We start from the raw sequence: 24,706 nt of genomic DNA, 5'->3' as shown, positions 1-24,706 counted from the left end.
GTCATCCACACAATGGAGTCTTTCCAAACTCATTGTAATGTTGCAATGTATTCAATATAAAATGGCATAAATTATCTCAAATATATGCCTCTACCGTCATCAAAATCAGCTAGAAAATATTACAGTTTCATCTAGTAGGCTTCAATTCTTTTTTTTTTTTTTTTTAGTAAGACAAAATTGGAATTTGGTCATATATGGTGAGAAAAATAAACCAGAAAACAAACTCACACACTGTGAGAAGAGCTGAGTTCCTTACACAGAAAACAAGAGTGGTTTATGTACCAACCTCAGGTAGAGGAAGTCGTATCACGCTCAGGAAGCAGAGACCTTTCAGTCCCTTCCTGAGAGGGCTGATTAAAGGAAAGGATGTGTAAATTACAGCAGGACAAAATTCAGCTAGACAAAAGGCAGAACTTTCCGACAGGAAGAGTTATTGGGTGATTAAACAAACTATCGAGAGAGAGGTTTTGCAATCTCTCTCCCTAGAAAGCATCCCTGAAAACTGATGAGTAACTGCCTTTGCCATATAGCATGGCATCCATCCTGGGATTCCAAGGTCTTGATATTTTATGGTTGGATTTCATTTCTCTTATCATACTTCTAATAATGCAACAAAGCCTCCTACACATTCCATTTTACAAAGTCACTCGGTTTTAATAGCTCTCCCAAGGAGACCCAGTTCCTAACTCATTCAGAAAACACAAAAATCCTAATGAGATATATAGGGTAAGAATCAAGAAGCCTTAAGTTCTTAGGTGGGATGCTACTTCTTTGAATGACATGGTGCTCTAAGTCTATTATCACTCACTTAAGGAGAAAGGGAAAGCAGAGTGAGTTTTTTCACACGGAAAGCAGAGCTCACTCCTCAGACAAAGATTAAACCTGGCAGCATAAACAAACCTTGAGTGTATGATGCCACCATAATTACTACCTGGAAAGAAAAGCAGTAGCTGAGTTTGGGGATGACGATGAGAGGCACAGCGTCCCTAAAGGATCTGCGTACTCACCCTGCACGCCTGCTACTGTCTGTGTGGGAAAATACTCCCATTTTCTGTTCAGACGCCTGCTTTTGTCCATGAGAGAAATGAATCAGGCATGACACAAACTTTTAGAAAATTGACAATCCTTCTGATATTATGGGTCTTTGTAGCTATTTTCTTTTTCTACCAGAGAAGATCATATTCCCACCAAGGCAATGAGGACAGAATAGAAGATGAGCAAATGAAATTAAAATAAGTTTAAAATTTTTTTTAAAAAATGAGCAAATTAAATTGCACATTTCAGGACTTCCGTGGTGACACAGTAGTTAAGAATCCGCCTGCCAATGCAGGGGACGATCCCTGGTCCGGGAAGATCCCACATGCCTTGAAGCAACTAAGCCTGTGCGCCACAACTACTGAGCCTGAGTTCCACAACTACTGAAGCCTGTGTGCCTAGAGCCTGTGCTCCGCAACAAGAGAAGCCACAGCAACGAGAAGCCCATACACCGCAACGAAGAGCAGCCCCCGCTCCCCGCAACTAGAGAAAGCCTGTGTGCAGCAAGGAAGGCCCAAAGCAGCCAATAAATAAATAAAAATAAATTTATTAAAAAATAAATACATTGCACATTTCTCTCCAGCCTGGCTTTCAGAGTAGAGGCAAAAGTCAGCGAATGACTTGCTCGAGGGAGAACATTCATCCTCACAGTCAGGAACTGCCCCTAACGCAGCCTTGGAGCAGGAGAGGGACGTGGGAACCCCAGGGCAGGCCTCCCAGCCCATGATGCCCTGGGCCTCACAATGAAGATGGCATTAAGTCAAAGATGTCAGAAGCATCATTCAGAAAAGAGTTTCTGCTCCCAGTAAGGGACAAAGTCTGGTTTATAACTTTATGATAGTATCAGTCTCCTCATTTATACAGACAATTCACAACCTAACAGACCACAAGGCTGTGTGAGCATAAGAACCCAGCCTAAGACATTTCTCAGGACATTTCTATTCATACTGAACAGGTGACCCCACCTCTGGAAAAAAAAAAAAAAAGACGAATCCAAACACAGTCAAATGAAGCTGTTCTGTCACCCTAAAAGGGTTCTGTGAGTGTGGCAAAAGCATTTGCTCCTCCCCAGTAAAATTCTGGCTGACATTTGCTCTGAGGAAGCTGAGTTAGAGGGCTATGATCTTGGCATTGCCTTTCAGTTTACCTTCCAGCCTGAGGTGCCTGTGAATCTCGAAGATGCATAAGTTAAACCAGGGCTTGCAAAGACCTCTGCTTTCCCTCCAGCTGAACCCTAGCTCCTTGGCCAGCTCTCTGCTCACCTCCTGTGTTGCACCCATGCTGCCTGCCTTCCTGAGAACCATCACACATCTTTTCTCACTCAGGACCTTCCCATTCCCTTGTTGGAGAAGATCATCAAGAGGACATGACCTCCGGGTGAGCCTCTAGCTGGACCCATGGAACTAGCTGCCCCTTATCCCCAGCCCCGTCCTTGGACTGTACCTCCCGCCAACCTTCCCGCCCAGAAGCCCTTCAGGGATGCGGCCTTGAGAGAGTGATGCAGGGCTGGCACCATCTGGATGGTACATGTGGCTGAACCCAGGATGGCCTCTAGATAAAATTTCCAGATTCTGCCAGACGGGGCAGAGATCTACTCCCCTCCAGTCTGCCCAAAACAAGCCTCGTATGTGAGTTCCTGGCTCATTAAACTTGAATCTACCAATCTGAAGTGCCTGCTTCTTTCTTTGGTCTCTCCTTGGCCATCTTTTATAGGAGCCAATTTGTGAACCAGCTTCCCTTCCAGGGGTGCTCTTTCTCCAACGCTTCATCTCTCAGGCTGACTCTCTCTGCCTGGTATCAGCACAGATCTGACGTCCTCCGAGAACACACGTATCAGTTTCTCCATCCAGTTCTCCCATCATATGGAGATTTCCTTTCAAACACAGATCCCAACCTATACTTGTCTCTTTTCTGCTTGTGGATTTGCTACCACTCACCCCATGATAATGCTGGCTCCAGGAGGATGGACATCTCCCCACGATTCCTTACCACGAGCCTCCATGCTGACAACCATCCTTCATGGGAGATGGGTGATGCCAGATTCCGTTAAGCCTGTGGGAAGCCTGTATCCATCCCCACACATAGCCAAACCATATGCACGTTATGTACAGACACACACAAAAGCCACAAAGAAAAGGGAGGCCTTTTCTTTATCTCCTTTGGCACTTTGACCTTCCCAGTGAGAAGACTGGCAAAACATAAATGGAAAAAAACCTAGGACGACACAACTCACAAGAATGATTGCTTCCTAGACACTTCAAAGGAGCTTAATGCCCTTCAGTGCTTTAGACTTTTCATATTTAAGGGACGTTTATTAAAGAAGGAAAAATAAAATAAAGTGCTTTGTCCTTCAGCTGTGCCATCATGAACTTGAATTTATAGGAATAAGCATTTTCTTCTCCTTTCAACTCCTTCAGCAGAGTTTAAAGAAATGTCAGTTTCTTATCCTTTCAAATCTAAGGTACTTTATCACCATAGGTAATTATAAACATTTGAAAGCTGGGTGAAATCCCTTAAATTCTAGCAGACTCCTAAAGTAAATAGAGAGCTATTTGAATTGCCAAAACTGACTCAAATCAAACAAATACAATCAACTCTCATTATTCGCGTATTTTGTATTTGCAGTCTCGCTATTCACTCAAATTTACTTGTAACCCCCTAGTCAATACTTGCAGCCCTTCTGCAGTTATTCGCAAGATGTGCTGAGTTGTGGCCCAATACACAGGTTGCCCAGCTGAGGCCAAACAAGACTAGACTGCCTCTTGCTCCAGCTCTCATACTATAAACAAGTGTCTCTTTCCCACGTTTTTTGCACTTTTGTGCTTTTTGTTAGTGCTTTTGCTGTTTAAAATGGCCCCCAAGCTTAATGCTTAAGTCTTGTGTTCCTAAGAACAAGAGGGCTTGTTTGGCTAAATAGAACACCAACCAATTCTAAGATTGTCTTGAACAGTTATACCTAATAATGTTTAACCAAACATCTGCCTTTTCCCTTTCTATTCATTGCATGGCTACTTGAAAATATAGCTTTTGTGGAATTTTGAAAACCATTCAGAATCCCTGGGATAAGAGAAATATATGTCCAAATGATGATATAAACAATACAAACAGCAAAGACTGAACATTAAAATAAGGAAAACAGATGAGCAGGAAAAGGTGAGCAATGACATAAATAGTATTAGATATTAGGTTTGTGCACTTCATGTTACTGACTTTTTTTTCATCTTTGTACAGGTGTGAGTTATAGTGCTGTTGGCCACAAGTTCAATATTAGGGCACCAACAATATATATTAAATAAGGTGTCTGAAACAGAGACACACATCAAAGTCATGTATTGATCAGTTGATGAAAATGTTGTGACCAGAGGCTCTATACTTCCCAGGAGCAATCATCAGTATTTAATTCAGTGTTCACAGCAATCGAATAGAACAATTACAGTGAATAATGAGAATCAACTGTACTTTTGGGGAAGGATTGTTAAATCTTCTGAAGAGTCATATGACACTAGTAATCTCACCAGTGCCTCTATCATCAGAAAGCATTCAAATCCATCTTCCCGAATTTCATCAGAAAAAAGATTATTTCCTGAACTGTATTTCTCCCAGCCAGAAATGTATCATTCACGTGCTTATCTCATCAGTTGTTCTTTCATTTTCTGATGCTAGGTATTGCCATTATCACCAAGAAAAAGGAAATGTTAACAGTAAAAAATAAAATCCCGAAATCTCCAGGGCTCTCTTTCTTCTATCAAATACTTAATATTTTTTTCTACTTAGTATTTTTACCCTATTTGATCATTAGTGATGTATCCTGTAAAACATAGGTGAAGCCTCAACCTGGCTGATTTTTAGAGTTACTAACATCTTAGAAATGAAGCTTATGGTGATCTTCACATTCAAAATTCAAAAGCCATATGCCTAAGATAAAATATCAGAGATACAAAAAAATCCAACTATGTTGGCAACATAAAGAAAGACTCTCCCAAAAGAAGGTGATGGCAAAGATAAAGTCTGTGAATACAGTCATCCCTCCTTTGGACTCCAAGGGGAATTGGTCCTTGGATACCAGAATCTGAGGATGCTCAAGTCCGTTATATAAAATACATACTATCTGCATATAACCTATACGTATCCTCCCATATAGTTTAAATCATCTCTACATTACTTATAATACTTAATACCATGCAAATGCTATGTAAATAGTTGTAAATACAATTCAAATGCTATGTAAATATTTGCCCACAGGAGGCAAATTCAAGTTTTGCTTTGGGGAACTTTCTGGAATTTTTTTCCAAATATTTTTGATCCATGGTTGGTTGAATCTGTGGACATGGATACTGCAGATACAAAGGGTCGACTGTGTATAAGTTTTACAGAACTATTGCAAAGAGGAAAGAAAAACAACTTATAATTAAATACAAGACGAAATAGTCAATAATGTGGAATGCACAAACCTAATATCTAATATTATTTATGTCATCGCTCACATTTACCTGCTTATCTATTTTCCTCACTCTAATGTTCAGATTTTGTTTTTTGTATTGTTTTTATCATCACTTATAAATATATTTCTCTTAGCCCAGTGATTCTCTATGGTTTTCAAAATTCCACAAAAGCTATATTTTCAAATAGCCATGCAATGAGTCAGAAGGGAAAAGGCAGATGTTTGGTTAAGCATTATTAGGTATAACTGCTCAAGACAATCTCAGAACTGGTTAGAGTTGTCTTTAGCCAAACAAGTGCTATGTAATTTCTTTTAGTTGCATTATATTAGTAAAAATAAAAAAGTATAGTTTCATGAAAAAATCTGATGGATGGCCTACTTTCAAATGTTTACATTTGAAATATTACATTAAATAAATTCTAAATAAGAGCAGAAGTCAACTAAAAAGCTATCTAGAAAGAAATAACAAAGAAAATGGAGGAGGGAAAATCCTTTAAGTAATCATGGCTAAAAACTTCCTGGATCTGAAAGGGGAGTCTGTTTTCAAGTTGAATATTGAGTAGGATAGGGAAATAAATGCCCATCTGGGAACATCACTATGAAAAATTTTTTAGAAGACTAAAGATAAAGAAGATCCTGAAAGCTTCCAAAAAGGAAATAATAAATGGAGAGAAGAACAAAGACACAGTAACATGTAATAATAGAAGATATGTAGGATCCCTTCTGAGTTCTAAGAAAATGTGATTTTTATTCTAGAAATCAATATCCAGGAAAGCTTTATATATTTTTTATATATCTATATGTAGGTATGTGTCTGTGTATATATATATATATATATATATATATATACACACATATATATATATATACACATATATATATAGAGAGAGAAGGAAGTTATGAAGTTTCATTATTTTAAGAAGTGTTTTAAAATAGTTTATTATAAACAATAAATAAAAATGGATTTAGCATATGAAGAAATCAGTCAAGACTCAGAAACACATACAATCAACCAGAGAAGGAAAGTGCCATCCCAGGATGCCAGCTGCACAGGAGGACCCAGAGCAGGCAGTCCAGACCGACTGAGGAAGGTGGAAGAAGTCCCTGGAAAACTAGAATTCATGAACTTGATACACAATAGGACAAGCCTACAGATATATTAAGGCAACATCATGTGAGAGGAATTTTTTATATTAATTTTGGAGGAAGATTTAAATAAACGTGTCTTGAATTAGATTCACCTGAGAAACGTTATGATGTACAAGCGCTTTGAAAAAACTTAGAGATAAATAAAAATGAATGGAAACAGGGAGAAATATGATTACAGAGTGCTCTGAAATCTGATTTGCCAAAGAAATGAAAAGTAAATAGAAAGCTAATTCAAATGTTGAGATTTTTAAATCAAAACAAAAACTTTATTATGACATTTAGATACAAGTGTAAGTACAGAAAAAAAAAAAGAAAGAAAAAAAAGAAAAAAGAAAAAAGCAAAGTAGAAGACATCCCTTAAAAGAGAAAAGGGTTTGTGTTCCATGGAGTCTTTTAGAAAAATCTGTCTGCTTAGCCTTCACGCTGCTCCACTACAAGAGCAGAACTACATTATGTACAATCTCAGTGGTACATCAGCATCTTTAATACACTGGCATCAAATGGCTTTTTCTTACTTTCCTCTGCCTTTAAGAGTGCAGTAAGAAATGAAACCAAGCCAATGTTTGCAAAATAATTCGTTTAAGGTATTAACATAAAAAATTAATGCTGCAGTTCTGCAGATGTAGGTTTTTTTGTTTGTTTGTTTTCACTAGGTAACGTTTTTCTAGTCACCAAAAGATATTAAAATATAAACATATGACTAGAGTCTTAAAGAAACTTAATGAAATACATTTTATAAAACTGTTATCTTGAAAGTCAAAATCTTTCCATTTTAATGATCATGGAAAGACACTTCAGGGCTACATTAAGTGCAGAGTTCCACAAAACGTAATCTTTAAGATTTATAAATTCCCTGATGTTTGGCCAAAAATACACAGTGAATGCTATACACTGTGAGCCAAACAAAGTATTTACTGATGAAAGTAACATTTTAGTATGTATTTAGCATTCCAGTTTAAATCAGATTTATACCATAAATTGCTTGATATTTGGCTTTAGAGAGACCACATAACTAGTTTTTAAGACAAACTGAGGATGAAACTATATATGAGTTAATAAAAGCACGAGCATCTGAATTCCTTTACCTTTACTGCATACGAACTGCAGTCTCTAGTTTGAATATTCTATTTGTGAAAACTACAGATTGTTACACTGGGTTGTCATCAAAGGGACATTCAAAACCCAAGTCATAGTCATAACCCATTGCTTAAGCCTTGACATAGCTTAAGAAATACGCAAACCAGCAGTCCATTTAAGTGATATTAGTGCTGTAACGCAAGCCAAAACCATAACACGATCCTTTATTTATCTCTCTGGGCTCGGTGAACCTTCAGAATCTGACATCCTCTTTATTGATCTGAGACCACAGTGACACAGAAGCACAATTTACAGGGACAGCATTACTCAGGAAACAAGTACCTTGCAGAACTTACACTCTTTTGCCTGTAATGAAGTTTTAACCTTGTCTATTTCATTTTCTGTGTAAGTTTCCTGTTTGTTTTTAAATCCCTGAGGAACTATTTACACAAGAAGAATACCTGATGGCATTTCAAATCAAGGAGGGAAAAAAATGATTTTTTATATGCTGTGAAATCTGGCTAACGCTATGAAACAAAAAAAGAAGCTGTACATACACCTATTTTAAAATTTATCCCAAATTAATCCAGGTGAAAGATTCATTTTGAATCTTGAAACCAAAATAGGATGGGTATTAAGTAAAAGAATGAGCAGTTCTTTTTCTTTACACCACTCTGAATGGGAAAGGTCTTTCTGAGCACAGCACAAAAATCCTGAAGCAATAAAATAAACAATTTCTAAATTTGACTAAAGAAAATTTAATAATATATGTGTTCTTAAAAATCATAAACAGAAATCATGATTCTCAAAAATCATGAACTGGTTAAAATAAAAACAACAGACAGAGAACAGACTTGTGGTTGCCAAGGGGAAGGAGGGTGGGGAGAAGGATGGATTTGGAGTTTGGGATTAGCAGATGCAATAAATAAATAGAGAATAGATAAACAAAAAGGTCCTACTGTACAGCACAGGGAACTATATTCAATATCCTGTGATAAACCATAATATAAAAGAATATGAAAATGAATGTATATATACGTACGACTGAATCACTTTGCTGTACAGCAGAAATTAACACAGCAGTGTAAATCAACTATACTGCAATTTTAAAAAATGGGTAAAATAGTGGCAACTCATGACATGTACATGTTACTTTAATGTATGTTGTATCAATAAATAATAAATAGACAACAACCCAAAAGAAAACTGGGCAAAGCTCCGAACAGACCCTTGAACGCAAGCACACGCACAGACATACACAGAAATGCAAATAATGTGGGAAACATTTAATTTCTCTCAACACTTACTGTTGTAAATATAAGCAGTGAAATAGCAATAGCAAAGTGTAATCAAGTTTAATATTGTACATTACTCCTGAGAGTAGGTGAAAACAGGCACACTCATAGACTCTGGGTAGGAATGTATATCGTATACCATTTTTTTAATATTAAGCAAAATTTTAAATGCAGACATCCTCTGATTTATTTATTCCACTCATAGAAATCTATTCTGCAAAACCATTTGCACCCTTTATTAACATAGTCAGTACAGATGGAAACAGTTATCAACAAAAGACACGCTAAATAACAACAGAATACCATGCAGGAACTCCAAAGAAGGAGAAAACTGCAGATAAAAGAGGTCGCCAATTTATGTTAATACAGGAAATTATCAAGATATCGAAAGAACAGTGTATTTATGACACTAGCATTTCTAGAAACCACGGAAGGTGATTATCTGAAAAAGTGGAATTAGGGGAGAAAAGACATAAGTAGTGTTTATTATCCCTTTTCGTAATGTTTAAAAATCAACAGGATCAACTCAGTGATGGGTGATGACCTAGAGGGGTGAGATAGGGAGGGTGGGAGGGAGGCTCAAGAGAAAGGTGATATGGGGATATATGTATAAATACAGCTGATTCACTTTGCTGTACAGCGGAAACTAGCACAACCGTGTAAAGCAATTGTACTCCAATAAAGATCTAGAAAAAAAAAACAGAAAAAGAAAAAAAATTAACATGTACCTGAGTTAACTTACATCATAATGTTTAAACCTCAAAACATAATCCTTAAGAATCACAGATGGCTAGTGGGAAGCTGCTGCATAGCACAGGGAGATCAACTCCATGCTTGGTGGTAACCTAGAAGGATGGGATAGGGAGGGTGGGAGGGAGGCTCAAGAGAGAGGGGATATGGGAATACATGTATAAATACAGCTGATTCACTTTGTTGTACAGCAGAAACGGGCACAATGTTGTAGAGCAACTATACTCCAATAAAGATCTGAAGAAAATTAATTAATTAATTAATTAGAGAAAAATAATCTAAATTCTAATTTTTACAGTTTTAAGTTTCAAATCACCCATAATACCTAAATGCTATTATTGACAAATATTTTAATCCTCTTATATATTTCTTCTACATGTTAAAACGGAATCAGTTTTTTTCAAATAATCAAGATTTTGCCACCTGAAATTTTCAAACTGTTATAATAATCATTTAGATTATATAAAATCTGTTTTAACATTACAAGAGAACTAGCAAGGTGTTTTTCTTAGATTACTCAAAATAGCTATATGCAAGAGCATTTTAATATTTTATGCAACCTATTATTGTAAACTTGCAACTTTCTTCTTCAGTAACAAACTAAAATAGTATTTATAATAATTAAATAATATAGTCTGCATCAACTTAATTTATATAAAACCAACCTGCAGTTTCTGTAGTCTGTGATATTTCAAACTAAATTGAAGAAATTTTGGCAGAGAAGCAAAAAAAAAATAAAAAGGAAAACCTTGCAAAATAAAATATAAATTATCTCCAAATCTGATTCAAAAATTAAAATTGTTTTTTAAAGATCAGCAATTCACATCACTGTTAATATCACTAGTTCCTCATTTAACAGCCCCATTTTTCAACAGGATATTCTAAGTCAGTAGACAAGACAATGAGTTTTCAGCTTCCATCTGTCCTGTTTTCTTCATAATTTTTAGAATTACCGTTCCTGCTCTTCAGACATTTTGATTCAAATCTTGTTCCAAGGTATAGGATATTTATAAATGATCTGGAAATAATGACTATACTACACATTCTAAAATAATAGAAAATTATGTAGCTGACCTGGATTAATTACTTCTACTTATGCCATAAAAATAATTCTGCACCCACAAATAATTTGCAACACAGAAACCTTACCTTGGCCTTTGCTACCTGAGACATTACCTAAAAGATTGGCATTAAACAGGTATCTACTCAAAGTTCGAGGAAAGGTGGAGAAAGAAGAGAACCCTGTGACAGATTTTGACGCATACAAGCAAAATAGAAGCATCCTGAAGATAAGCATTTGACTTTTTTCCAATGTTTTCTACTTCAGGCACAAATCCAAAGTCACTAATATAACACTATCTTATAAATATATGGATTTGCTTTCAAAGAGTAATTCTGACCCGAGTTCTTACCACCCTACATTAAAGAGTCCCCACACCGCTATTCGCCGCAACACGAGGAAGACTCAGAATAAGGAAAGCCAACACAGAAGGAGGCAGTGAATGACTTGTAAACCAAGAAAAAATGTAGCTCCTTCATGGGACTTCATATGTTTACTCATTACCAGTGATTATATCTCCTCAAACAGTGTCTTCCCATTCTCCAAAGGGAGTGATCTCTGGATGAGTAATTATTTGAAAATTTTTCAATTTTGAGAGCTTTCTAACAGACTAGGAACTGGCAAAGAGCCTCCCTTATTCACACCAAGGAAGAAATTTTCCAGGGAGGTGACCATGGGCCACATGACCAGCAGTAAGAGGCAGACGACTGATTCACAGGGAAGAAGCTGCAAGGAGCGAGTCCCATCTCATGTCACCCTCCTCATGGGAAACTACCACCAACATTTTATTTGCTCAAATGGACTGATCGTAGAAGAGGTAACTGAATAATATCAGATATTCACACTTAACACTAACCCGAATCTACATTTTTTCAACTTATACATGATTTTCAGTTCTCACTATTTATCTGTTTGGGGATTGAGAACCCATTAAAGTTCTCCGTAAATGTGTATATTCACCAGTATTCTAAAAGTGATAACAATAAAACCCTGATCTCCAGTATTGGCTCAAATGGTGATATGAAATAACCTTATTAACTGGAAAATTACACAGAGAGCTATGTGAGATCTCCTTAGCTACTTCCCTTCCATGCCTCTAAAAGCATGGAGCTAAGTGTCTATATAATTAATATGCTCTCTAGGGATTGGAAATCACTAAAATTAGCAACATCAATCTCTGTATTATATAGGGCAATGATTATCATTTGAATCTGACAATTTCATTAGGATGAAGGTATTATAATAACCCCTGTTTTACAGAGAAGGAAATAGGATTAGAAAGTTTAACTGACATATACTGTCACACAACTAGTAAATGTTGGAGCCATAATTTCAAACCACATCTGCTCATTTTAACATACTAGCTGCATTGCCATCCGACACTGGGAAAAAAAAAAAAACTCTGACCCAGGAAACAGCAGACGTGTTTTCTAAAAGAAGTTCCTCCACAAATTTAGAGTAGCTTAGGACAAACAATTCACTTAAATTTGTTTTCTCATCTGGAAAAGGGTATAATAATAATTCCACTTATCCTATAAACTGTACAGAGCTACAGTGAAGACCCAATAGCTAGGAAAGTGTTTTGAAAAGATAAAAGTTACACATAAATATAAAGCTACCAAATATATAACCTCTCTGAAGGCAAGAATTTCCATTTTATTCTCCTCCACTGCTCCAAGCATGCTGTTTAATTCACAGTAAAGGGCTGGGATGCAGGGAAGAAGGGAGTATTCAGATCACTTATGACAGACTAATCAAGGCATTTACTTAAACCCCCATTAACAATATCATGAATGATAAGGAAACAGCCTCATCCTACAAAAAGGAAAAAACAGGCTGTGTGTCATAAAGCTCCTGATCATATTCAAACTCACATTTTCCTGGTTCTAAAGCTTGTGTTCGCTCATCTTCTTTTCATTTAAAGAAATATAATTTAATTAGGTGAAATAAACCATGAGGAATCTATAGCCTGCACAGTTAGACAATGTGTGTAGATATCTTAATTATGTGCTTGAAAGATCCACCAGGGATGAAGAGCTCCAAATTGTTCAACATCCTCCTGGAAGTGACATGCAACAAAGGGAAAGAAGTGATATCGCTCGTGTTTCAGCATCTTGGCTTTTAAAAACCATGCTCCTATTTTAGTGCACTACACATATCTTTTAGTGGTTTATGTGGTTTGTTTTGTTAGTCTATTCTTTGTTGCCAAACAGTCCTGCCCTGGTATACAAACAGCAGCAGAAGATTCCAGCAAGAAACCAGAAATGCATTTTTCTTGGTCCTCAACAAGTGCTTATCAAAACCATCCAAAGATCCCAACACAGAAAATGATACAAGTCCGCTAACTTCTATGCACTTAGATGTGCCAAACACATGGTCTCTTATGCCAATTCTGCATCTTCAAAATTATCCTATAATGTATGATTCCCTTTTACAACGGTGAAAACAGAGACTTAGCTGCATTAAACAACTTGTCCAGTGTCACACATCTAACAGCAGAACCAGAATCCTGTGCCAAGGTTAGACTCAACTGATGCTATTTTGTGTCCCAGGACACCAGGACTGCAAACGGCAAACAACATCTTTTATTTTTGTAGACAAAACACTTGCACGTTTATTCTTAAGATGACAATTCTTGACTTTATGTTCTGAGAGGTAAAGAAAAAACTGAAACTCTATTGTTCCTTGATATTCCCTCTGAATATACCTCTGTTCCTAAAATTTCCTCTCCAGATGGAAATTAATAATAACACTGTAAACTGGTAAAAACTAAAAAACTGATAAAACAAATGAAGCTACAAGCTGTGAAAGTGCTCGGGAATTATAAAGCTCAATATCGTCATTTCATACATAAACTAAAAACAAGACTGAAATCTTTAAATTCTTCCCAAGCACAAGATAAGAAATGAAAAAGAAAAAAACTCATGCCCTAAACTGAAATGTATCTTTCAAGAAAAACTAGCAAAGCACACACTTTTCCTACCACCCCCGGAGATCTGCACTGCCAGAACTTTCTTTGCCAAATTCCTGTGAGGAGGAGAGACTTTTTTTTAAAGGGAAGCCCTCCTCGCACTGTAGGACCCCAGGAGATATTTCTGTGGTAGCTGGATCATCAAAAACACTTCCTTTAAAATCTGCAATTCGCAATACATAACTGACATGCAGCCTTTGAGGAATATCTTTAAAATGTTCCAAATTAGTAGCACTAAAATATAGATGACAATACTGACCAATATACGGACTAAACTGGTCCCCCACAACTTACAATCCTTATTCTTCAGACTTAAACTACTCATTGTGTTCTGCGTTTCAGTCCCAAATTGTGCTTTAATAATTTTTGCATGATTAACTTTAATGACAAAAAAAAACCTATATATTGTTTGAGAATTATCATTAATTTTATTAAATATTCCTGCAAGACATGCTAACATATTTTAAGATATATCTAGGATTGTTAAAACTATTATCTAGACGTTAAAGAGTAGAATAAATCACCACCAGATAACTAACTAAAAGACTAATTTTTCTGTTTTGCTGAAAAGCCCCATCAGCATTTATCAAATAGTTGTTGAGCTGCTACAATGTCAAAGGAATCCCAACCAGGAGATAAAAGTTTATTATGACTCTCATAAATTCAAACCTTCGTATACATTCCATATTACAAATTTTTAGCTACAAAGTTTTCCAAAACTTTTCAGTGTTTTACCTCATAATTATCAAGAATGACTTTTTTACCAGCCCATAATAATGAAGTGCCTGAAATTGGCGTTTTTCCCACGAGGGATCCCCAATGTCTTTTTTCTTTCTTGTCTCCCTCTGGCAGTAGGTAATAGTATCTATTTGTCAGGGGTAATATTATGATAAGAATTCACTGTTTTAGTGAATTCTTTAGCTCAATGCTAGTGTAGAAGCCTGACTGCAAGACGTGCAAAGTAAGCCAACACTAGGTCAAGGAGAAGGTTAAACAGAAAGAAAAAGAAAAGAAAAAAAATTCCCAGTTCCAAATTCCTACCCCTCTTCCTAGTACACCATGTTAAGCTGCCTCTTCGAGTTTTTCCTGTTTGTCCACGGCCCCCTTCCCACACTTTAAGAAATCTTGCAATATCAATCTACAAACAAAGAAAAAAATTTTTTTCCTTCTGGCCTGAAAACAATTATTTCAAAATACTCATTCTTTCCTTTTATTCTTGCATAACTGATAAAAAATATACAATCACATGGCTGACATATTCTTACTGCAGTGGACCAAATACTAATGCAAGGGAAATTGTAAAATGAATACTAATTCTGAAAGAGAATAATATTTTAATGCAATGCCTTAGTATCAGCTGCAAAAAGGTTTATGGGCTGAGAAAACCTTTTCTTATATCAAATTATGTAACATTAGTTTCAATTAATTTTATGCTGAAGTTAGAAATGATTGACTAAGCCTATATTCTGTTACTGGGGTGAAGAATTAGGTGACACTGCTCTATGTATTCATAATAAGCACAGATACACTCAGTTTACATAAACATATTTCTGTCATTTCAATCAGTATCACTGGGTATTTATAAAGAGTAGACAAAAAATATTTGCATTGAAGGGCACCTTCTAAGGATCACTGATATTTGATCAGAGCGCAAGTATCAGAGTAGCATAAAATAAGTGAATACCATAGTATTTATAGTTTGAAATTAATTTTATACAAAGGGTAAATAGCTCGGTAGAAATATGATGCCCTATTCAAAGGATCAAACTAGAATTCAGGCATTTCTCAATTCAGTACAGTTTGTACTCATATTGTAAACACTAAAATAAAATCAGGAAAAAAATGAAGATATTAACATAACATTACTAAAACTACAAAGTAGAATTCTGAATAATAATCTAAATAGCAAAACTGTGACAGGTATATGTCATTTGTTTCAGAAAAGTTGAGATGAAAATTAAAACGATCTAAGAAACTATCTCCTCATAAATCCCCTTCCCATAACAAACCCCTGTCTCCCAAACCTACCTGTTCTATTCAGTTGAAGACTCTTACAATTGTCAAGATGATACATTTTAAAACTGTCTTTAACCTTAAGCTACAGATTAGTAGTAAAAACTTTGGATGATTTTTTCCAATATTATGCTAATTAATATATGAAAAGTAAAACTATAATTACAAGTTGGGTTTTATTTTTGCTGAAGCAAATTATCAATAGGATGAAAATAGGACAAAGCTAAATTACTGGAAAACAAATTCTAAGGATAAATTGCTGATACTAAAAAGTGAAAAAAAAAAATCATGTATATAAAAGAATCACACCCATCATTGCAAACATTGGAGCAACTGGTCCACAAGAAACTGTGTCTGTGAATTTCTCATCCTCAAATATCTCTAAAAGAAATAAAATATTTTTGTCATTTGGTGCTTTTCAAATATTTTGTTCTAAATGAATTAACAGAAAATTGTGGTGTATAATATCCTGGGGGTGGGGAGTTTGGAGAAGACTAAGACAATCTGGTGCTTATTCAAGGCATACGTACAGTCAAGTTTTGTGAAAAGTCCAAAACAAAAATGGAAGCCAGGCCCACCCGTAGCCTTCAGGGCCCTGAGAGAGGAGTCCCGGCTTTTGCATCATCACAACCTCTGCAACACGGCTTTTGCATCATCGCAATAGCATTTATTTCAGCAACACATTTTAACATAGAGCAATGCAGCTTTAGGGATAAAGAGGATAACTTTGAATACATCTAACTTGTAGATGAAAATGAAAAATGCATCACACCTCTACCTAAACAGGATTGGAGGCAGATACCAAGTAAATTGTTTCTTCTGAAATCCAAAAGCAGAGTAGAAGCAAAATTTTGACTTTCACAAGTACAATTCTATAACAAGAAATTCTGCTACATGAAGTCTGTTTAATAGATGAATATCATCAAGGATACAAAGCCAAGCGTGGCATGACCCTGCCTTTAAGAAAAGCATGTTTTCATTCTCCACGTTAACTTTTAAATGTTTTCATTCTATAAATTAAAATGATAAAAACTGACAAAACACTTTAAATTGAATAGTAACCAAAAATAAATATGTATTAGACCACTAACGGACCCTGATGTAAGAAGCACATTCATTTTTCTCCCAAATTAGTGAAATCTGCTTCGAAAAACACTTTGATGGGAAATTTTTAAATTGTGGGTGATTTTGAGATTTGAAAAGAAAATCATGCGTAACTTCGAATTCAACAATGAATTTTCCTATTGTATTCATGAGGCATAGTTATTTAAGACAATGAGTTATTCAGTCATTAGAGAAAACCTCTAAAATTTTGAATAAAAACTGCCATAATAAAAGAGTTAGTATTTTAATCATGTCTGGGGCAACTTCACTAGAATTCAGTTAAAGAAGAAAGGAAATATAATTTACCCAGTGGCCACTCACATCCCAATAAAATTTTTAAACATAAGATTTTAGCTCTATGTCGATATCCTCTACTTACTTTAAAAAAAAAGAGAGACCGGTTTCAATTTGTTTATTTCCTGTAATAGCATCTGCTCTGTAGATTAAGCACTTTCACTGACTTTTAAAAGGGAGGAGAAGGAGAAGAACAGAGGAAGACAAGGAAAAAAAAAAATCCACACTCTTTGAAAAGTCAATCATACAGCAACACCTGATGGAACAACCAGGAAACAACTGGTCTTCAGCCGTCCTTAAAATTGTCAGGGCTCCAGGAAGTTTGAAAGTGTAAGTGTTTTTGGAAGAGATTCCAAGAGGATCTGGGCTCTGGCATGAATCAGCATTCTATTGTTTTAGTGTCAAGGTGCAATGACCCCATCACTTTAAAGGCTTGATGTGAAAGGGAAACACCCCATACTTCTGGAGTCAGAAATTGGAAGCCTTCAAAACCTCAAAAAGGAATAGCATAGGAATATATTCCTGTTACTATGAAGCTTCTATAGTTTCATATAGTAATTTTTATTTAAACACTCAGTTTCTCATATCCTAAACAGAATATTTCCACAAATGCCATTCTTTGATTTCCATTTAATAATGTCTTTTCTTGAAATTCTCTTGTGATACATGAAGTATGAAAGCTTAACTATAAAAAATCCAGTGATAATTAATTATTCTTACATGTAAAGAGTTACTTCATTCTTTGTCACTTCCAATTGATTATAATTGAAGACTCACCCCCCAGGTTACAAGATATTGCGTTCTGGTACATATGTCCCCAGTTTTCTTCCCACCACAAATTCTTATGATTGCTTAAGAGCATCCAAGTTGATTCTGGTTTTATGAAATTTTTGCATACATTAAAATAGGTAACTCCAGGCTTTCGTAATTACTTAGACAAAATGACAAAACATGATAGCTCTGCCAATCTATAACTATTTAGAATATATAATTATAATACAACTAGACATACACATGCACACACACACACAAATTCATGCAAAGTGTAATAAAGGTTTAGCAAACATCAATTAATGTGATGAACACAGATACACAATCTCAATAATTCATGACTAAAATTCAATGATAAGAAATACACCTTAAAAAAATATCAGAAGGGCCTACTGTATAGCACAGGGAACTATAATCAATAATTTATAATAACCTATAAGGGAAAATAATCTGAAAAGAATATATAAATATACACACACACACATATATATATCTGAATCACTGTGCTATACACCCACAACTAACACTACATTGTAAATCAACTATACTTCAATAAAATAAATAAATAAATAATATCTGAAGAATCAAGGTTAAAAAGTCGAAGAAATATCCTTTTAGAATTCTATCTCATCCAAGAGATTTATAATCAATGCTGTTCCTGAATTTCTTTATGAATCAAATTCACGGGGATATTTAAGAAAATCTATTTCAAAAATGAAATTGAAGGCATTCTTTTTAAAAGGCATTCGGAGTTATTATTCAAACACATCATTTTAAGTGAATTGTTCCAAAATGGATGCTGTTTATACATATTTTTTCAATTTCTCTAAGTAAATGTGTTTACACTGTTTCAAAAGGTATTCGGTGTGCGCAACAGTTTCACGAAAGAACAATATTTTCTCCAACGTCTCCATCTGCTGGCTTAGAGAAAAAGTAGATTTTTATCTGCTGTTTCTTTAAATTTATAATTTATTTTTTATGAAATTGAAATATAAATGTATTAAATTATTTTTAAATAGATTAATAGGTATTTGTCAAAAATAGATTTTTGTCATTCATTAAAAAGTAAAAATTTTGAATAGGACATTTAATATGTAATATTTTTAATTCCAAAGCCCTATGTGATCAAATACTCATATTCATAGCCCATTTAGGCAGTTTTATTTTAAACAAATTTTAGTAGTGAGCACAACATTAAAGTTTATTAAAACTTTTTAAAATGTAAACATATTTAGTATTTTCCTAAAGCCCGCTGTTGATTTTAACCTCTATAAAATATGTGGTGTATACACATATGCCAGTATCACATTTACCTTTTTCACAAAAATGTTGAGTTACTGTAATAAATTGTTTTTGTAGAAAAACTACTAGAATATCTTCACATCCTGAAACTAAACTTCTTAGACAAGACCCAGCGGACAGTGCACAGGGAAGGCATCCAGGCCTATAAGGATTTGAAAACTATGTGAAAGAGCATTGAGGGGAAATGGTAGGAAAAAATGAATTACTGTGGGAACAGCATTCACTCATTCTCTGACAACTAGAAGACAGTAGATACTGAAGGGGGCAAGGGGACGGAAGGAAGGAAAGAATTCCTGAGGCCCATCACTGATTCAACTGTTGAACATCAGATGCTAATTTATTTTTCTGGTTTCACAGATTTTCTCATATTGAAGTCTTACATTTGAACAGCCTTCAGAGGGGAAAAAAACAAAAAAACCTCAGGAGGCTCTCTAGCTAATAAGAAAGAGGGAGGAAAGGAAGTAGGGAGGGAGGGTTTGAAAAAAAAGGAGAAAGTAAGAAATTGAAAATCTGTCTTTATTTCCTCAGGTACCCATGGAAACAAATGGGAACAAGTAGGTACCTCCATTATCCCACTGTGACTGTGAAAGAGGGCGTGGGAGGCAGTTCAGAGCCTGCACAGTCATTTACCCAGTTCAGAATATAATGACTTCATTTCATTTGCATAACTTTAACCCATTCAGTGGATCCTGCTGGACCCTGAAAGCCATGTCAGCCTCAGCATTTCCAAAGAAGTCCCTCCATCTCAAGAATACAAGTAAATCAGCAAACTAATATCTTTTCTATTTTGAAATTATATTAAAGGTTTACAGCTCTACTTTCTTAATACATTAAATTTATATATTACATTTAGGGTTAAATTTACCCTATGGGATTTTTATGGTTTAACTCAGAAGAAGGACAAGCTACTTTATGAATGCTGATTGATGATACACATTTTAATACTGGGGTTAAGAAGTAGAATTCCTTAGATTTCTGGAGGAAATGGAAGAAAGTCTGTTGGGTTTCTGCTAGCAACAAATTTGATGCTGCTGTTTCCACTTCATATAGGAAAGAATCATGGATTCCCCTGACTGAGAAGGCAAGGAAACAAAGGCTAAGGAGCAAAAGGTTTCAGCATGATTTAAGTGATCAAGACTCATCTTAATAAATTTGATATTAGAGATTTCCATTCATTTCTTGAATGCTAACTTTGTGAGTGTAGTTCATACAAGCATCTCTCTTTCTGAAAAGAGGTAAACTAATTTTACATTTTCTATTGCTCTAAGGGGAAAAAAAAAGGATACAAACACTCCATTTCATTTTGCAAACTCTAGATTGTAAAATTCCTAAAGGAATGAAGAAACTGAGGCACATAAATGATAGGTGCCTAGTCAATGAGTTAATTAACATCAACTCCAGAAAGTTCTATTCAATGAGTCTCTCTTCTGTAACAGGGCCTCAACTAGTTCTGTTCAGCAATCAGTAAGATTACTTATAACACGGGAGTTGCAGAGACCATGGTTCTGAATTCCCAAGTCGGAAACTTGAAAATGCATTCAGTTCCCCACCATAATTTGTCTTAGTGTCCCAGAATAATCCATGGAGGAGTAATTTTCAGACCTGGAGACAGGTAACCTTTTATTTCTGCTCCATTTTCTAAGAAAAAAAAAAAAATCTGCAAAATGAAGGTCTGATTTTCCCATTTTCTCAGAATTGTGGTCAAGCAAATTAAATTATGTGGGGTTTTTTTTAATGAAATCCAACTCATTACATGGATGCATTCATTCTGTGGAAATTTATGGATTTATATATGTGTTTAATATATGTACATTTTCTGTCTGCATATCTTATTTCAATAAAATTTATACTAAATAAATCTCTCCAAAAATATTGACACTGAGGGCGTAAACTAGTCACCTAACCTTAACTAACCATAATCTTTAGTCCTTACAAAGGCCCACCACAGTCATTCAGCATTTGGAATGAAGAAATATTCATTTCTTTCAGTAGACCTATCTCCTGTGCTCTCAGCCAGACCCTGGCATGATTTTCACCAATGAGTGAACTTCTCTGTCATTGACCATTTTCAAAAAGCATAACTATCAATTCTTTTCACCTTGTTTTTAAAATCTACATCCTTCCAATAATCCTAGTCTTGCCTTAGGCTCATCACATTCCACAGCATTTTCACACTAGTATACCATTACATATGGTCGGGTATTGAACACAATTGTGTGTCACACTCAAAACTCAGGGAAAAAACAAAAAACAAAAACCTGGAGACCTGACATCAAATCAAATGAATAATCTAAATCTGGTAGGTAAATAGGTCAAGTATAAAAATTAAACTACAGCTGGTTTCTTTGTATGTATACTTATGTACTAAAATTTTCCAAGATATTCTTATACTCTTTTATGGAGATTTTTTCAACTGCAAACCCAATTAAGTCTCTCTCTCTCTCTCTCTTTCTCCCCTGCCCCCAGTCCCCCCATCCCCAGTTTCTTTTTTCACTTGGAATCAACATGTGAAGAAAATATAAGGCACTGAAATCTTCTTAAATAGGTTTTCATAAACGGTTGAATTTTAAGCATCTAATATGACCATAATGACCCCTGTTCTATCAGTCAAAGACAATTGTTTCATTCCTTCATTCATTTCGTTGATGGGAGTTTCAGAAGGAGCTGATGATGTTCCTGACACTACAGTCAAGCTAACCCATGGAATATATGATTAAGGCTGATCATGGAGAAGTGGGATGGCAACCAGTTGTTGGTCTAACGTGGGGACACTGCAGCTGGGCTTTTTCTGTGGTGATTTTCCGCTCGCTCCTTTACAGGGTACTCAGAGTGGCCGGTGAGCCATCTGCAAATCCCCCCGCGAAACTGTCAACTATGAAATAAATACTGAGAACATCAAGTCAGAAAATAGTCACCCCAACCCAGTCGGCAGGAAATAATGCCAGCTTCTGGCAGAGGGCAGGGGGTCCAGGGGTGGCCGCGCCTGGACCAGGGTACGCCGGCCTTTCCATTGAACCGTGCGGGGACTTAATTGCTTGGATCCTATTACTTTGAAGCCTGGATGGAGCTTCGCGGCGGGTCCCCAGCACTGGGCGCAGCGCTGGGACTTAACAGGATGGCTGCGAAGACTAAAATGGCTGATTGGCGACTTCGGATTCCAAACTCGGAGCATCCCACCGCTTTTGGGTCCTTTTCTTCCCGCTGCCTCTGCTGGAACCCCGCGACCTGAGAACAAAGCTCCGGGCCAGCGAGGGCCCGCGGCGCCCCGGCCACGATCGCGCCTGGTCTCGGGCTACAGCTCCCGGGGCAGCGAGGAAGGACCACTCTCGCTCCATCCCCGCCTGCGTCAGCAGAGCCGCGCCCCACGGTGGGCCTTATGTAACGGCCCCCAGCCCACTACAGGGACAATGTGACAACTTCTCCCGTCTCGGGGGAGAATACAGGCTCACGGTGTCGGCACAGTGACCCAGAGCGGGGCCTGCGGATTTCAACCCGGGGCCGTAGGATCTACCCAGCAGCCCGAAGGCGCGCCCAGGGCAACAGCGTGTTCCCCGTGCGCAGGGTGCCACCAGGCGCGCAGTGGGTGGGGGGCTTCCCTTGAAGACTCCAGCTAAGCAAGAACCCCCGGAACCTAAGGAAGCCCCCCGCCCCCCATCTCGAACACCTACCCCCGCCTCCCTAGTGCGAACACTCTCCGCTGCCTTTCACTTCCTCTTGGGCCCCCAGCCCCCAGCCAGAGGGGGTCCCCGCGATCGCAGCCACTTTCTCCCGACGCCGTCACACGCAGGCACGTGTGCAGTCACTACACCCGCACACTGACACGCAGAAACACACACACACACCCACACACACCAGCCACCTCTCCGCGTGCGGCCCCGGAAGGGAATGAATATTCATTACTCACAAGCATTGGTGACTGCGAAGCTGTTGGCTACCTCCAGATTGTCGATGTGGGGTGTCAGTCTGAACTCCGAAGTGGAGAACTGAACCATCCCTACCCGAAATGCACTGTATTCCTGATCGGCGCCCCTGGGAAACAGCCCCCCTGCAAAGAACAAACACCAAGCAGGAGGACAGTGTCAGTGCCCGGGGTGGGGAAAGCAGGGGAGCCCGCTAGCGCCCGACTGCCCCGGAGTCCCTCGTTCACACTAATAGGCCAAATAAACACATCCACGGACCCAGGAGGATGGGGGGAGTGGGGGAACATCCAAAGGGCAGACCAGGGGTCAGGACACAGGGGAGCCCGAGGGCAAGGTGGGTGGCCAGGAAAGGTTCTCCCTTCCTAGTGATCACAAGCTGTGCATTCAGACCCCTAGAGAATGTGAACAAACAGGAAAATGTTGTTAAGGCAGAATGAATAAAATTTGGGGGTCAGAAATGAGAAGACCTTTCCTTCTATTGTATCAGAGGCAGTCTTCAACCTTTGCTTCATCCTAAGAAAAGCATGTATATTCTAGGCAGTTTAAATCTGGAGTGCGGTCAAGGTATGACATAAGTCTACATGACATGAATTAATTTGTACATCGTGAACAAAGATTACCACGAAATTATGCACAATTCAAAAGCAGAGCACAAAGGGTACCTACCTATCTGTATGCTGTTAGAAGAGACACCAAAAATCAGTCCCCACAAAACAGGAGAAAGGAGGACAGATATATGCATAATCTTTTGCATTTCCAAGAAAAGTAGAGCATCCACAAAATACCCCCCTTTTTTTTCCTTTTCCTCCTCTTCCTTCTTTCGCCGTTCTCCTGGGCAAATTAGATCCTCTGCATTTTGAGACAGCAGTGTAGCACCAAGCTGCTGAAAACCCGAAGTGGAGGCAGAAGAATCCCTATTTTCCAGGTTCTGCGGGTGGCTGCCGCCCTGCGCCCGGTCCCCGCTCCCGAAGTCCGGAGGTTGGCTGGATGCAGTTTCCAGCCGGCTGCCTCTGTGGTCCCAGCGCCTCGGAACACTCAGCACCCTCCCATGCACTCACACACTCACCCTCGCGCGCTTCTCCCTCTCCCCTCTCTCACACGCGCGCGCGCACACACACATACACACACGCAAGCACACACACACACACACGAGTCACAGAGACCGGCAGGCGGCCCCGGCGCGCGTGCGCGAGTGGCGGCGGGCGGCCGGCGCGCCCCTCCCCCACCAGCCCCGCGCACCCCGCGCGCCCCGGCGTCGCGCGCGCGGGCCTTGGGAGCGCGGCTCGCAGCCGGGCAGCGGAGGCCCCCCGGGCGAGACCTTGGGTCTCGCGAGCTGTCGCGCCCACCGGCCCTCGCCTTTCAGCACCGCGGACAGCGCCCCGCTCCTGCTTGCGCTGCTCTACCTTTGTGCCGCCGCTGCAGCTGCGGCGCAAATAGATGCTCCAGCCTGGACCAAATGCAGCAAAACCCATTTCCGGCTGCCTTGCAGAAGCCGAACTGCTAATTGCTGTTGGCGGTGAAGCA

At 38.0% G+C, this 24,706-nt stretch overlaps 1 protein-coding gene across 1 annotated transcript in view; it reads right to left on the bottom strand.

Annotated features, from left to right (window-relative positions):
* Positions 1-23,936, bottom strand: part of GRIA2 (glutamate ionotropic receptor AMPA type subunit 2) — a 155,947-nt gene extending 132,011 nt beyond the window's left edge. The window contains exons 1-2 of the mRNA XM_057726733.1: positions 23,849-23,936; positions 23,167-23,307 (exon numbers count right to left, since the gene is read on the bottom strand). Of these exons, the coding sequence (XP_057582716.1) occupies positions 23,167-23,307; positions 23,849-23,936 (229 nt within the window). The remainder of the gene's footprint in view (positions 1-23,166; positions 23,308-23,848) is intronic.
* Positions 23,937-24,706: the final 770 nt, after the last annotated feature.

The sequence above is a fragment of the Hippopotamus amphibius genome, chromosome 3 (genome assembly GCF_030028045.1).
Source record: "Hippopotamus amphibius kiboko isolate mHipAmp2 chromosome 3, mHipAmp2.hap2, whole genome shotgun sequence".
Taxonomy (NCBI): domain Eukaryota; kingdom Metazoa; phylum Chordata; class Mammalia; order Artiodactyla; family Hippopotamidae; genus Hippopotamus; species Hippopotamus amphibius.
This window is presented reverse-complemented; position numbering and strand designations above follow the sequence as displayed.